At 37.8% G+C, this 17,216-nt stretch overlaps 1 protein-coding gene across 3 annotated transcripts in view; it reads left to right on the forward strand.

Annotated features, from left to right (window-relative positions):
* LOC126976155 (mitogen-activated protein kinase kinase kinase kinase 5) overlaps window positions 1–17,216 on the forward strand; it is a 52,910-nt gene that overhangs the window by 12,408 nt on the left and 23,286 nt on the right. For 2 of the 3 annotated variants that reach the window (XM_050824372.1, XM_050824373.1), the window contains exons 2-10: window positions 1,153–1,356; window positions 3,761–3,867; window positions 4,736–4,874; window positions 6,535–6,607; window positions 7,031–7,221; window positions 8,121–8,228; window positions 9,240–9,358; window positions 9,965–10,113; window positions 12,583–12,694. In XM_050824372.1, the coding sequence (XP_050680329.1) occupies window positions 1,153–1,356; window positions 3,761–3,867; window positions 4,736–4,874; window positions 6,535–6,607; window positions 7,031–7,221; window positions 8,121–8,228; window positions 9,240–9,358; window positions 9,965–10,113; window positions 12,583–12,694 (1,202 nt within the window). Of the gene's footprint in view, window positions 1–1,152; window positions 1,357–3,760; window positions 3,868–4,735; window positions 4,875–6,534; window positions 6,608–7,030; window positions 7,222–8,120; window positions 8,229–9,239; window positions 9,359–9,964; window positions 10,114–12,582; window positions 12,695–13,428; window positions 13,480–17,216 lie in introns of all 3 variants that reach the window. The other variant, XM_050824371.1, reaches the window with a different exon arrangement.

Genomic DNA, 17,216 nt, shown 5'->3' on the forward strand with positions numbered 1-17,216 from the left:
TGGTGTTGCAGGAGAGCGTGGGCGGTGATTACTTACCATCAGATAAAGCCCGTAGGCACGTTTATGCCCTAGGTCTTCTATACAGATAAAAAAGGCACTTGTGACTCTAGAAAGTAAAACGGGAACCGGGTATACCGAGAGTGAATGCTGCAAATATTGCCGTAACCTAATGAATGTTTTAGGTTCCTGTAAATTAAATAGATTGAGGCGCGCGTTTCGGCAACAACAACGATTGGTAAATATATAAAGTAGGGCACGATGATTGCGGCCCTCGTTAGAGTTCATTAGTCACGAGTCTCATCACTCGAGGGAGGCAGATACGTGGAGCGATCGATATTAGAAGCTGTGTGTCGATTCTTCGAAAGTCTTATCATAATGAGCAATAAAATATGCAGTTTGTTTTTTCTATTTCCTGTTACCTGCTGACAAATCTGTCAGGTAAAATGTCTCACGGGAGACGACGATTCTACACCGGCTGTGCCAGAATTTCTTATATATATTCTTCACACTCCCCTCAAAGCCTCTCCCTGTATCAGCAAACTATATAAAGCGTTGATACAAAGAACGGCGTTCAGATCGTTGATCCCGTGAAATGTTAGGCTAAATTGGCCTTTAAAAAATTTGTAAGGCGAAAGAATTTAAGACACCGTCTAATTAAGGAGCAAAAATTGGTTTACATGGAGTGTTTCTTTTTACCTCTTAGCGGGACCCCAATAATCAAGCCATCTCGTATAGGCTTAGTCTTTGGCGATATCTAAAGCATGTAAGAGTTTTCGACGGAATTGTTCAGGTAATACCAGCAGCCGAATTTCTACACCAGACATCACGTCGAAATTTCACCTCCACCACGTATGGCATTCCTCAACCAAACCCAAAAAGACAGAGCTGGAGGCATGAGCATCTAATATTGAAGGAGGCCATACCACATTTCTGTCGAACATTCAAACCATCCTACCCTCAATATTACAGAAGAAAACCGAATGCCCTGTATCACATCTCTGATGACGTGAAGTGATCTAAATACGCCTATTTTCATACCGTCAGAGTAACAGGGCTAAAATGATCCGATATATTTTGCCTCCTTCTATATTTTTGTAACTATCTATAAAATATGTTCAGCAGACAATCTTATGTTCGTTACAATGTTTGCAGGCGAAACGTCTCAACGGCGTCAACGAGTTGGCTGCCATCAAGGTGATTAAGCTGGAGCCGGGTGATGACTTCGCCATCATCCAGCAGGAGATCCTGATGATGAAGGACTGCCGGCATCCAAACATCGTTGCCTACTATGGCTCCTACTTGAGGAGGGATAAGCTCTGGATTTCCATGGAGTATTGTGGTGGTGGGAGTTTGCAGGTATGAACTGAAAAAAAATCATGCTAATAAATGTCTAGTGTCAGTGTTATGTTGGCAATGGTGAAATAATCAACTCAATTTTTAATAATTAAATTTTATAATATATCCGAAAGACTGAGATCCAAAAGCGAGAATCAACCGTTCCACAGGATGCCGGCTAGATTATGGGTACCACAACGGCGCCTGTTTCTGCCTTGAAGCAGTAATGTATAAGCATTACTGTGTTACGGTCTGAAGGGCGCCGTAGCTAGTGAAATTACTGGGCAAATGAGACTCAACATCTTATGTCTCAAGGAGACAAGCGCAGTTGTTGTGCCGCTCAGAATTTTTGGGGTTTTTCAAGAATCCTGAACGGCACTACATTGTAATGGCCAGGGCGTATCAATTACCATCAGCTGAACGTCCTGCTCGTCTCGTCCCTTAGTTTTATAAAAAAAAAACAAGTGGTAAGCACTTGTTGATTCTCCAGTCCCAAAAAATAATTAACGGCTCTGGGACCTTCAAGATAAGAGCATACTCCCACCCTAAAGGTCGGCAACGCATGTCTTGACCCCTGCTGTTACGGATGTCCATGGGCGGTTGCCACTCCAATCACGTGTTTGCCTGCCTCTTGCATGTTTCCCCTCTCTTAAAAGAAAAAAATATGTGAAATAGTATATATCTTATATATAAAATTCTCGTGACACAATGTTCGTTCCCGTACTCCTCCGAAACGGCTTGACCGATCCTCATGAAATTTTGTGAGCACATTGAATAGGTCTGAGAATCGGCCAACATCTATTTTTCATACCCCTAAATGTTAAGGGTGGTCGGGGGTGGTTTAAATTATTCTGAATTAGATGTTTTCAACTTTTAATATTATAAGAATAAAAAATATTATAAGACTTAATTAATAATAAGTTGTACGTATATTACTTTTAACTGTATAAGTACTTATTGTTTTATTAAGTACCATTCATTTGTTTTTATATTCAAAATTAATTATATATGATATAATTATGTCTTGGTGGGAAGTTTAAATTATATATTTGATATCTGTAGAAAATTGTTATTTTTTTTTATTGGAATAGGAGGACAAACGAGCGTACGGGTCACCTGGTGTTAAGTGATCACCGCCGCCCACATTCTCTTGCAACACCAGAGGAACCACAAGAGCATTGCCGGCCTTTAAGGAAGGTGTACGCGCTTTTTTTGAAGGTACCCATGTCCGCACAAGGAAGCTCATTCCACAGCTTTGTAGTACGAGGGAGAAAGTTTCTTGAAAACCGCACTGTGGAGGACCGCCACACATCCAGATGGTGGGGATGATATCCTAACTTGTGGCGTGTCGTGCGAAGGTGAAATTCGGCGGCAGGAATCAGGTTAAACAGCTCTTCGGAACACTCCCCGTGATAAATGCGGTAGAAGACACACAATAAAGCGACGTCTCTACGAAACGCCAAGTGATCCAGCCGTTCACAGAACACTGAGTCCCCGACAATTCGAGCTGCTCGCGCACGCGGTCAAATGGATCGAGCAGATACTGGGGTGCACCAGACCAGAGATGACAGCAATACTCCATGTGTGGCCGGACCTGCGCTTTGTAGAGCGCTGGTTTGCTGTTGGTTGGTTTCAGAACGACTCATATATGTTTGAACTGCAGGTGTCGTGTGATTGGTTGGCCAAGGAAGCTTTTCTATGTTGTACTCAAATTTAAATTTAAATAAATATTTATTCACTATAAAACTTGATACCTACTAGCTGACCCGTCAAACGTTGTTCTGTAAATAATGAAAAATCGCTTGCGGATGGAAGTTCGTAAAATCCGTTCTTAGGTGACCTCTACTCGGCGAAAGGAATATTCCTACCAAATTTCAAGTCACTAACGGCCGTTCCCAATATTCAGTCTATCTCTTACTTGAGATAAAAATCCTAACTATCGTTGACTTTTCTGTTCCAATCAACTTATCAACGGTAACTCACCTCATCCGTACACGCTGTCTGTCAACGGGACGACGTATAGCTTACCAGCGATATAAAGTCTGTATGGAAATTACAATTCACGCGTCCCAACATAAGGCAATAAGAATGACTTATCGGGTATATTGGGACAGCTTCAGATTATAGACAGCTAATTACTGACAGTAGAAGGTAGTAATTTATCTCTATCTGTAGATGGTATATTGGGAACGGCCTAGCGGTTCTAGAGATATCGTGATGAGTCAATATATAGGTGGAAATCTCTTGTATATATGCAAATCATTTATGTTTGTTTCGAGTATTGACATTATGTACATGACTAATTTTTCTTAATTGGCTAATCTGTTTATGAGCGGTTAGGAGGTTCTCGTATATATACTGACAGTGTACTGTCTGAATATAGTATATTAATGTTCCACCTCTTACTTTGTGCTAATATTTGCAGGATATATACCACGTGACGGGCCCCCTGAGCGAGTTGCAGATCGCCTACATGTGCCGCGAGACGCTCACCGGCCTCTCGTACCTGCACAGCATGGGCAAGATGCATCGGTGAGTGCAGGTTATAACCGCTGTCAACTGTCAATGTCAACTGTCATGTTGACAAGGAGCTTGTTATTAGGCTACATACACACGTCTCAGTAGAAATAGTTGTGTATATCGTGAGTTAGATAAATTAGTTAAATAGTTATGTGCGCTGCTCTCATCCAACCTATTCCGGCGATCCTGACCAGATCATAGGTCCATCTTGTGGGAATTGAGCTACAGTCTCATCCAATTCGCACTAAATAAAGACGCTTTTTAGAACGAAACAGAACATTCCATATCGTCACAACATAATTTTATTAACTTTACTAACAATAAGCGACGAGACGTGCAGGACGTTCAGCTAATAGTAATTCATACGCCCTGCCTATTACAATGCAGTGCCGCTCAGGATTCTTGAAAAACCCAATAACTCTAAGTGTCACTACAATTGCGCTCGTCACCTTGAGACATAAGATGTTAAGTCTCATGTGCCCAGTAATTTCACTAGCTACGGCGCCCTACAAACCGAAACACAGTAATGCTTACACATTACTGCTTCACGGCAGAAATAGGCGCCATTGTGGTAGCCGAATGGTTAGTGACCCTGACTACTAAGCTAGAGGTCCCGGGTTCGAATCCCGGTAGGTGCAAGCATTTATATGATGAATATGGATGTTTGTTTCCGAGTCATGTCTGTTTAAATGTATTTATGTATGTTTAAGTAAGTATATTATATTAAATATATCACTGTCTTGTAACCCATAACACAGGCTATATATGCTTAACTTGGGGCAAGATAATTTGTGTGAAAAGTGTGTCAATATTATTATTATAATCTAGCCGGCATCCTGTGCAAAGGAGCCTCCCACTGGTAAAATTCCTATTTTTCCAGAGATATTAAAGGCGCCAACATTCTGCTGACTGAGTGCGGCGATGTCAAGTTGGCGGATTTCGGCGTTTCGGCACAAATTACTGCCACCATTAACAAGAGGAAGTCGTTTATTGGAACCCCGTACTGGATGGCACCTGAGGTGAGGTTTTAATTTGGTTGTGGTTTAGCCGCGTTGGGCACTTTTCTTCTTGGGCACTTTCAAAGAAATTAACACCTTGACTGTTGCTTCTCAATATATTCTTGATAATGTAATGTATGTTCATAGGCACATAAGTGAATTTGCCAGAAACTGTCATAACCATAATGTTAACACCGGGAACAGACATAAACTTATGATGCCTACTACTCGGCTCAGTCGAGTTAGTAAGTCTTTTGTGTGGCGATGTATATGCTTTTACAACAAGATCCCAGAAAATGTTCAAAATAAAAGTATGACGTTATTCAAAAGAATTGTTAAAAAACGTTTGTGTGGCAAAGTTTACTATAACATAAATGACTTTCTTAATGATACCACAGATTGGGAATGGAGTGACCGCCCTCAGGCTATTAAATATTAAGCTTAATTGTACAATATTACTTTGTAAACATATTTATTCTATGAAAAAAAAAAGCCCGCTGAGTTTGTTGCGCCCATTCTTCTCAGGTCTGAGGCATTCATTTTGGAATGGGTGGTAGTTTTTTGACTTTCAATAAGTGATGTCACATCCTATTTTGAATAAAAATATTTGAATTTGGTAGGGGAAATTTTTATTGGCTCGCACCACCGAGCGTCACCGACATGCTCATGACTGGCGCACGCAGTATTAAATAATATAAAAAAAATACAGATATACTTGACACGTTTTGGATGGGTCAAATCTCGTGAGTTCGCGTCACTCAAATACTTATAGCAGTATATCTGTAGCTATACGGCTGACGTATTGTGCAACATTAGTGCTGTGTATATCTTTTAAGTGAAATTGAATGGATTTAGTGAAAAGTTTAATGTGTATATTCTGTGCAGTGTTTTTGTTTGGTTAATATATTATTGAAATGAAAGTTTTCAAAATAAATTAAAATTTATAACTTTATTGTTTTTAAACATTATGAAACTTCAAATTTTAATACTTGAAGTTCTAAGTTTTCACTTCTGTTGGCAGTCTCTACAAACAGCCAATTTCTTTTTATGGAAAATAAGTGATCATCGCAGCCTATACTCTGTTGTAACACCAGAGGAATTACAAGATCGTTGCCGGGCTTATAAATATCGAATAAACGTAAATATGATCAAGTCATCTCCGATCGGCTTGATAAGAGAATCAGTTGCGTAGAGATGTGGGTCTCTCTCCATCTTCTACCGCATTTATCACGGGGAGTGCTCAGAGGAGCTGTTCGGTTTGATTCCAGCGGCCGAATTCCACCACCGGACATTACGTGCAAAGTACCATCCGCATCACGTAGACGTCTGGCATTCCACAACCGCGCGTTTTGTTCGAAATTTCTTGCCTCGCACAGCCACTTTGTGGAATCAACTACTGGCAGCGGTCTTCCCGAATAGATACGACTTAGGGACCTTCAAGAAAAAAGCATACTTCCCACCTTAAAAGCAACGCATTTCTTGACACACCTGTTGTTGCGGATGTCTATGGGCGGTTGCCTCACCTCTCCCCATCCCGTGAGCCTCTTGCCCGTTTGCCCCCTCTCATATAAAAAAAATGAGAATATGATACGACGTTGAGCATATGTATTTTCTTTCATTCACTATCAATGCGACTATTGAATGAATAATAATGGTTTAATTTGAATGTTTAACATTACAGGTTGCAGCCGTCGAGAAGAAAGGTGGTTATAACCAACTGTGTGACATTTGGGCGTGCGGTATTACTGCTATTGGTAAGTTTTCAGAGCAAAACCTACTCGGTGTCTGGTGATTCTGCCGGTGCCATAGATGAGATTATCCAAGCTGAATGCCATATCTTAGAGCTCTTGTACATGATGCTGGGAGACGAGTGATTTGTTGTTTGTGATTATATAATATTTATATTTGTGTAATAAGCATAATAATTTTACCAGTGGGTGGCTCCTTTGCACAGGAAGCCGGCTTATGAGTTTCTTGCGCCGCTTCTTCTCTCTCAGAGCGCCATTTGTTTCCGAAGCGGTAGTAGTATCTAGTATATTAGAAACCGAGAGGAACGGGTCGAATTTTGGTACAAATAAATTTGTAGACACTGGACTGTTTTAGGGTTCCTGTTACTTCCGCTTTTGATACGGAACTATAAAAACACCACTCTGACAGAACCCTAATCGACATTCCAGAACTAGCAGAGCTTCAGCCCCCGATGTTTGAGCTGCATCCGATGCGGGTCCTCTTCCTGATGTCCAAGTCGGGCTTCAAGCCGCCGCAGCTCAAGGAGCGGGAGCGCTGGTCGCAGACCTTCCACGCCTTCCTCAAACTGGCCCTCACCAAGAACCCCAAGAAACGGCCCACAGCGGAGAAGTTATTACAGGTAGGGGGGTATTACTCAAAACACTTATCTACGATTTTTTAAATGAAGACTTGTTTAGAGGCGTCGAGCAATTTTCCTGGGTAGGGTATAAAATGTTAAACTCGCATCAGGACTCGAGACCTGATCGAAAATTCGTAAGACAGTCGTTGAAAGTATGAATGAAAATTGATTTTTCTGAGAGATATACTTTTTAATGTAAAATAATTGTAATCGTTCTGAAATGTTTAATTTTTTATGTAAATAATGAATCTTGTATTTAACAACATAAATGCTAGTACTTTTATACTGATAAATAAAGCAATTGGTGCGAAATTAATCCCTAACCATTCCAAAATATATAAATATGTACAACATTAATGTTCAAGTTCTGGCGGCACTCCCGGTGCAGTGCAAACCGTTTTTTTTAATATATTCTAAAATGATTGGAAAGAATCGACAGCCAACTGGTATTTTTTATTCCTCAAAATAATTGCTCAAAAATCGATAAATAGTGACGTCTTAATAACATGAACAAATAAACATCAAATGTGCTGTGCAAACCTTGTTGATTTTTCTATAAATAAAAATGACGTGGCGTGTTGCTTAAAATAAATTGTTTCTGCTATAGTGACGTAAGAAAATGGTGGTCGGCGTTTGCGGTCACGTGACATAAAGATAATCAAACTATGATTTTAATTTTGAAAATATAAATAATTCTCATGTTTTTATGATAAATTTGTATTTTTTATGGCAAATACTCTGTAAATAACATACCTACTTTCATAAATTAATTTTGACAGATGATTCTGACCTATTCAATGAGAATTTCTCACAATGTGACATGAGGCAATATTTTTCCCGCAAAAACTGTGTAAAATCCCTGAAAAGACTAAGTTAAAAGTTTCTTATAATGTTTTCAGCATCAGTTCTTCCAACAAGACATGAACAAGCGTCTAGCGATAGACCTCCTGCAGAAATACTCCAACCCACCAAGCCATAGCAATAGCCAGGAGTTGGATGAAGATGGGGTATGCTCACATAGTTTTTATTACAATCCATAACAAACATTTACTAACTAGCCTACAACCTGACTTTGTCTGTTTGGACTTTGAACTGTGTCCACAGTGTGCGACTGGTATAGTGGCTTACCTGATGGTGGGTGTGAACATTTCATTGATATCCGCAATGTCAGAGGTCAAGAGAGTGGTTTGTCCAATGACGACATGACATATAGACAAATCGCGTCGTATAAAAACAAAGCCGAAATATGGAACATGCCAGAAACTACACCGTCATAAGCTTCGACTGCTATATCCTATACATTGCCACATTTTACTCCAGTTGTTTTAAATATTCTTGGTCCATAAGCAGCAATGTAAAACATTTAATCGCATAAAGTGCTGAAGGGGTCATCGGTGGAAAGCTTTGGTGGTGGGGGTGAGACGAAATGGGTGGCGCGATGCTTCATTCTGTTTACCGGGATGTAGGTCTCGAACTGGGCTGCTTTCTCCTTGTCACACGGCGAACTTCTTCGTCCGGTGGGAATGAAACATTTTATCACACACACACACAGGATGATTTTTCTTTTCAGACGACTGCCGGGTTTTAGTGCCCTGATTCAGTAAACAACATACCGGTCGCAGCCGTAAGATTGGAACACTTTAAAATGGCCAATCGGCTTCGAGCATTGCGCGACACTTGCCCTGTCTCGCATTCCCCGCTCTGCGCAATGCGTGTCTGCTTTCTTAATAACAATAATTTGTTTACAATATAATTCTACCTTTAAGTGAGAGTGTAAGGCTTCAAAAACATTACTCCTTTATGTATTTACATATGACATTAACAACCCTTATACAGATACTATAGAGAAACTAACAAACTAGTGGACTGTATATAATTTACAATCAAAAACTGGGTTCCGTCCGCAACAGAAATAATAATACGGTGAAATCTACGTGGATACAGTTGCGACCTAGTATTTATTTAAAAAGTCTTAATAATATTTTAATTAATAATTGTGTTATTGCCGCGATATCCAGGGCATATCGAGCGTGCCGCAACGCATCGCTTCGCGGCAGACAGGACGGCGGCGCGTGTTGGAGCGTGACGTCACCACGCTGTCACGTGACCACAGTGACATTCCCGCTTCCAGAATTAGGTGAGCAGCATTGGGTAATATTCTGACGATTGTGATATGATCCCCGCGTGTTGGGATGGGGACGGAACCATGTCGCATTCACTGATCATCAATTAAACAATAAAAAATTACAAATTTAATACGAAAAGCTTAAAAAAACATTGCTTTGAAGATACGTGAAGGTTTGGCATAAGTCATAAGCAATTAAAACGAATGTATCTAAGGTTTTACATATGACTCCGTAATCTAATAATTGATTAAAATAATGTATATATTATTTTATTTGGCACTAGCATTAAACTAGGCCTGTGCCTGTATTTTAAAACTAGTTACTTGCAGAGACATTGTTTTACTGTTACTTCAGTATATAAAAGTTAATATAACAATATTTTAAAGAAAATAAATGACATCTGTCAATCATACATAATACTGGTTAGTATTTGCGCAGTCAATAACAAAGTTGAGGGTAGTTTTAAAAACGTTTGGTTTGACGTGGTTTGTTATTATAGGATAAAATAGTAAGGTATTATTAATTGGTTTTTGTTTTGAATTTTTATAAATACATTTAAAAAAAATACAATAGTGTATATGGTGTTGTACGGTTGATATTTGTGTTTTGTTCGTCAGACTGATGGAGGATATGGCAGGGCGGCGCGGATACGACTCCCCCGTCATCAACCTGGACGCAGACGACGCCATCAGCCTCGTGGGGGCACCCAACGTGATGAATCTCACTGCCCAGCTGCACAACAGCGGCGACACCATCGAGAGAGATGGTCAGTACACCAAGTTTATGTAGAGCGATAGAAGGAAGCTCATTGTCGCCCAGTGGACAATGGAGAGGGCTATGTTCGGAGTTTCCCTGCGAGATCGGATGAGATCTGTGGGAGAACCAAAGTCACTGAAATAGCCCAGATGGTTGCAAAACTGAAGTGTTAGCGGGCAGAGCACATAGCTCTATGAACAGATGGCCGTTGGGGCAGTAAACTCCTCGCCATCGACCACGTTCCGGAAGACGCAGTGCCAGAACAAGAAGACAAGATGGACCAACACGGTCAGGATCGCCGTAGTAGGTTGTATGAGGGCAGCGCGTGACCGATCGTCATGGCGACCTTTAGGGGAGGTCTTAGTCCAGCAGTAAACGTCTTCCGGCTGAATTGGATATAAGGAACACAGTTGTAACGGAAACTCAAATATATGTTCGCCGACATCTATTTAAGTGTATAGGAAGGCCAACAAGTGATAAATAATGTAAAGAAAGTTTCAGGGGTTCAAATCATTTTCAACGATATCCTTGAATATTGAAAAGAATTGATATATTATTGAGGTTGTCTACTGCAACAACTACTCACAATAACAGCCAAAAAAAAAAAATATCAAGTATGACTTCGAACGCAATTAAAACAGGAATGAACTTGTTCACAAAATGGCGCAACAAATGTTGACAACGCAAAAACGTGAAACACGCAACGACAGCTATCGTTAACCAACTGACTTCATTATTGCATACGAGTGATAGGGACAGAGATAATAATCGCAACTCAGTAGCGTCCGTTTGTTTACATTCTTTATCTCGTCTCGCTGGCCTTAGTATAGTTATAATTGGCTGAAACACTTGGACTACACTGAATCTGAAAACTTACTTAATATTATAAGTTAAAAAATTTCTACAACACATACACCAAGTCATTACACACACACACACACACCTTCACATAACCATCATCCACACTAACACCTTCACATAACCATCATCCACACTAACACAAAATGAATATATTTTGAATTTAAAATTAGAATAACATTTGCGCAATTAGCACAGACTTTCAATATGCTACCGTATAGTCAAACAATGCGTGCGAGAGAGAAAACCAGAAAGGAACGAATATGACACGACATGTTTGAAACAGTCAGACACTCTTGGCATTAGCTCCTTAGTATTGTAATTAATATTCAGAGATTAAATATTAGAGAAATCAAAATTGGTCACGAATTTTCGGTCAGGTAGTCTATACGCAAGCATATTCTTAGTGTATGGTAATAACGTCTTCTTACCATATACAACTGTTCATTAAGATTATATTAGATAAAATTATTAAGATAGTCCGACCATAAAAGGGTATATTTTTTATTTTCGGCCATTCCGGCCATAGAATACGGGACGAGACGAGCAGGACGTTCATCTGATGGTAATCGATACGCCCTGCCCATTACAATGCAGTGCCGCTCAGGATTCTTGAAAACCCCAAAAATTCTGAGTGGCACTACAATTACGCTCGTCACCTTGAGACAAGATGTTAAGTCTCATTTGTCCAGTAATTTCACTAGCTACGGCGCCCTTTAGACCGAAACATGGTAAAGTTTACACATTACTGCCTCACGGCAGAAATAGGCGCCGTTGTGGTACCCCTAATCTAGCCGGCATCCTGTGCAAAGGAGCTTCCCACTGGTTAAAAGTGTCAGGCATTTTGAAAAAATAATCCTTTTTCTTTCATTCTTTCTTTTTTCTACTCCGGTGTATTGAAACCCTAGTAGCCAACGAATATTTTCTTTCTCGTATGACCAATTCAATCTTAACTGTTTCCTCTCAATATATTCTTGATAATGTTATGTATGTACATAAGCACATAAGTGAATGTACTAGAAACTGTCATAACCATAATGTTATCACCAGGAACAAATATAAACTTATAATGCCCACTACCCGGCTAAGTCGAGGTAGTAACCCCCATATTCATAATAGTCTGCTAACTTAAAGCATTTCTAATTCTCACTCTGTCTTCTTCTATTGACCTAAGTCAGAATGAGGAAAAACTCTCCTAAGCGGCTGTTTAAAGTTAGCGGACCTTAATGAATAAGGGGGTAAGTCTTTTGTGGGGCGATATATATGCGTTTACAACAAGTCCCCAGAAAATGTCCAAAACAAATGTATTACGATATTCAAAAGACTTGTTAAAAAGCACGTGTGCGGTTAAGATTACTATAACATAAATGACTTTCTTAATGATACCACAGATTGGAAATAGAGCGACCGCCCCCAGGCGATTAATTAATAAGTTTTATTGTACGATATTACATTGTAATCATATTGTTTATGAAAAAAAAAGAAGCCCGCTGAGTTTCATGCGCCCGTTCTTCTCAGGTCTGAGTTATACTTTGTCGAATGGTTGGTGGCTTTTGACTTACAATAAGTGATATCCTAACCTATTTTGAATAAATATATTTGAACTATTTTTATTTTTCAGCGTTTCATCGACAGTCGAGTGAGGACTGGAGCGTCGCTTCGTTGATCAGCTGCCCGAAACATAACCCCTTGACCCACGAGCTTTCAACCGATACAATGTCTAACAGCGAAAAGTAAGTTATGTTGCATTGTAACACGGCTCTATTTATATATTATGCTGTACGTGAATGACGTGTCCGATATGGAAAAAAAAACATTCAACATTTACATTCGAAATTATTGACTCTTTCAACTTTTTCTTTTTCTATTGTTAGATGTTTATTCTAAGTGTCTGTCAATAAGTACGAATAGATTATACGTTAGAATTAAACGAAGTGTAAATCTGGTAAAAATCTTTTAAAGTTCGGTGTTGCTGGTGAAATTACTAAGGTATTGTTCACTTCGTTTCAGAACATGATTAGTTGTAGTATCCTCGATACAAAAAATTCAACGTATGTCCAAGTCAACTAGACCCTTAGGACGACGTAAATACTTCACGAAAGGTTAATATTAACATTTTTGTTCGCATTAGATTTTTATACCTAAATCTTCGCGCATTATGTTCATCTTCGCCGGAGCCGCAACGTTTCCCCCTGCTTGATTTTGTCTTATTTTCTCCGGGTGCCTTTTTATTCATACTGTTCATTTTTTTTTAAATTAATTAAATTGTAATGGTTTATTATTTATGTTATTTAGTTTGAGTATATGATTGAGATTAATATATTTGAATATATGCCACTTTTAAAAAGATTATATATATGTCAATTACTATCTTGGATGATATATTATTTTTTTATACAGAATCAACCATATGGACACGTCATTTTATTTTATATTTTTTTTATTAAATTTGAATTTTTTTATTTAGCAAGTGGTGTCGGGTCGTTACTGGTGATGATATTTTGAGAATGAGTTTGAGGTATTTTATTTGGAAGAAAACGTGTTTTCATTTTTCGTGAATTTGTTTTCGATTGTTTGACTTGTGTGGTGAAATATTTGCAAGTTGTGGGGCTTTTAGTTATACGTATTGTTATGACATGTTTTTTTGTGTATGGTGCTTTATTTTTAAGCGTTTTTGTTTGCTACGTGACCTACATGATTATTAGAAACTCGTAAAGTTATTAAGATGAAATTAATATCTAACGTTGAGGTTTATATATTGTCACTTACAGAAGAAAAATCAACAAATATGCTATACAAAATAAATTTATTTGGTAAGAGCGCCCGGACGGAACCCGTGTAGTCAAGGGTTCGAGTGCCACATCGTTCATAAATTTTGTTTACAAATTTAATTTGTATAATTAATTTCAAAAGTGGGGGATATCATTTAAAAAAAAACAAATTGAATAAGTAAACTAATGCGGGATTAGAATAATAATCAAATTAGAATTAAATAAAAATAAATCCTGCTCATGATCCTGCGTCATTCGGACGCTTGTTCAAGGGGTTAAATCGCTAGGGCGTTTCACGAGAGGCGTTGATTTGTGCCCGCATCGTCGGTAAATTTTTATTTAAATCACTTAAATATAATAAATATATTAAGTTTATTTCGCGTCTTCCTGTGTCCTCACTTTATAAAGACGCATTTCAACATGCGTGAAAATGCCTCAAAATGTTGGCGCTCCCTACTCACTCAACACAACAATGTCTTTCTCTATTTGTCTGAAAACGAAGGACCTCCGAATGGTCTGAAACTACAGTCGCGAGCAAAAGTTTGGAATCACTTACTTGAAATTGGTTTCGCGCTATCTTGTTACTAAAAATTTTTTTTAATTATTTATCATAAAAATGACATCATTTTAAAGGTTCAACTCTTAACTTTAAGCTGATACCGAATTCATTAAAATCAAGCCAGTTTTTAAGAAGCTATCCCGGATTAAGTGAAGGACTAACGACGTAAGTGATTCCAAACTTTTTCTCGCGTCTGTAGTTGGTAACAACTCCGTCAAATCGTGAATCGGCCGCTGAAAACAGCCAGTTTTAGCGAAATAAAGTTTTTAATGTCTCACGAAAGTTTTAATAATTTAATTTCTTTCATAGTCAAACATGGCTATCGAGTAATATAATTAAACTTTGGATATGCATATGAAGCTAAGAAACCAAACAGAATATCCATATTTTGTTATCATCACTTTACTTGATTGTCTCCCACTATTGAAGTAGGTTTAGTTAGTAGATTACTAGTGGGAGGCTCCTTTGCACAGGATGCCGGCTAGATTATGGGTACCACAACGGCGCCTATTTCTGCCGTGAAGCAGTAATGTATAAGCATTACTGTGTTTCTGTCAGAAGGGCGCCGTAGCTAGTAAAATTACTGAGCAAATGAGACTTAACATCTTAAGTGTCAAGGTGACAAGCGCAGTTCTAGTGCCGCTCAGAATGTATGTGGTTTTTCAAGAATCCTGAGCGACATTGCATTGTAATGGGCAGGGCGTATAATTACCATCAGCTGAAGGTCCTGATAGTCTCGTTCCTTATTCACATAAAAAAAAAGACGAATTCACGTCAAAAATCTTTACTATCTCTACTGCAAACCGCTTTAAGGCGCTTTGTTCCATAAAGCCCCACTAATATCAACTTCTCAGGTACCTTCTTGTTTTATTTTGGAGCAAAGTAACAATTCGTACTAACCTCCGCTCCGATGTGATTCAGCAGTATCTGAATAGTATTTGGCTTGAAGCTATTTTCATTGTTTGATTGTTCTATGGTTTTGTTTTGTGTGCATGTATGTATATATTGATTTTTTTGCCTACCGAGTCAATAATACCAAAATATATTTTTAGTATATTGTGGTATGGGGCCATCCATAAATTATGTCACACGGGGAGGGAGGGGGTCGACAAAGTGTGACATTGTGTGACAAGGGGTGGGGACAGGTTCCAAATTTTTTGATATCACATTTTTTCAAAATTAAATATTTTATATCTAAGTATTAAAACATTAAATTTAAACTACATACCTCAGTAGTTGCAACTTGCAAACGTAATATTCTTTTATGTTTTGTTAATTCTCATGCCTTTGATTTGATAGGTATTACCTATAACCCCCCTTAAAGAGGGTGGTCTCACAAATCTAACCAGCTATGACAAGGACGGGGGAGGGGTCAAAAATCAAAAATCATTAAAATCAAAAAATTCAAAATCAATTTATTCATGTAGGTCACGGAAATGACACTGAATGAATGTAAAAAAAAATATTTATTTATTATTTATTTTATTTATTAAATCTGTGGGACGTGATTTATGGATGGCCACTTTTCAGATTCGGGTAAACAATTAAATTTGCAGGGATGTATGGCTTTTCCGAGCGCCATTTCATTGCGATTTGATTTGCATCATACAATATAAACACTTCAGACACACATTCATTGATTTATTGTTCACAAAAAACAGCGTCAAAATCAGTAAATTATCTAGATCTAGTATAGTTTAGTATAGTACACTTGAAAGTCAATAAAATAGATAAGAAAATTTTTGAAAATCACCGTCAAATATTATTTCTAGGGTAACAAAATTTGCTTAACGCTACTAACTATGATTTTTTTTATTTAAATTTTGTGTTATTTTTGTTATTTATTGGAATTTCGATTGGTTTTCAAATGAATAACATTATTATTTACATAGTATAATATAATGACTAACTTATAATTATTAATTTTATGTCAGTATTATTTTTAATTCACACTACAATTATTTCAAACTGATCAAATGTCAAAATTCTATTAGGACACTTAAAAATATTTATATATTAAACTAGCTGTTATCCGTGACTTCTGCATTTTCCAGTGTAGCCATATTAGTTGTTGTTCCAATACTGACACAAGAATATACAAAACAAATATATATCTCTCGTCGTTAAGGCAGCTTTCGTAAGAAATAAATAAATAAAATAAAAATATTTTATTTCGGACAGATTATATCATCCATAGCCAATTTTGCATTAAAAAAGGTATACAACATTACTTAATTAGATAACATTAATTAGTAAAAAGAAATTTTATATAAATTAGAATTAAAAAGTATAAATTAAAATTACAAATGTTTTCGTTCGATCATTTTTTCTGAGACTGCATCTCCGACTACCACAAAGAAGCCTGTGCCACAATTTATGTGGCTTTTTATTGGTAGCGGAATTTTCAAAATCAAACTCAAATAAGCTTTATTCAATTAGGCTTAATATAAGCGCCGTTGAAGCGTCACTATAAATATTTCTTTGAAATTACTGAATGTACGATATGTTCGAACAAAGTAGAGCTCGTTAGAAGAACATGCAAGAAACTCAACGGCCACTCTTTTTAATCAAATTGAGTATTTTTCAATGGCTGTAATATAAATAACAAGTAAGTTTGTAAGGTGCTGTATCCAATATATAAATCAAGTTTAAATATTACATGAAAACTAATAAAGAATGAACTGTTTAGTAGATCCAGAGATTACCCTCTACCACCTCACAAACTTTACCTATTTATAATAGAATCTGGACGACCGAGCCTTGCTCGAATTTTTATGAATGTACAAAGCTTGAACAAAAAAAAACTAATAAAACATCTGGATTCGAACCGGGGTCTTCTGCTTTCCGGATCACCCGATGTCCCATCTGAGCTATTATAGTCTTGTATATAGTGGCGAAATTTACCTTTGTATTCTAATGTTATTG

This window comes from Leptidea sinapis, chromosome 39 (genome assembly GCF_905404315.1).
Source record: "Leptidea sinapis chromosome 39, ilLepSina1.1, whole genome shotgun sequence".
Classification (NCBI taxonomy): Eukaryota; Metazoa; Arthropoda; class Insecta; order Lepidoptera; family Pieridae; genus Leptidea; species Leptidea sinapis.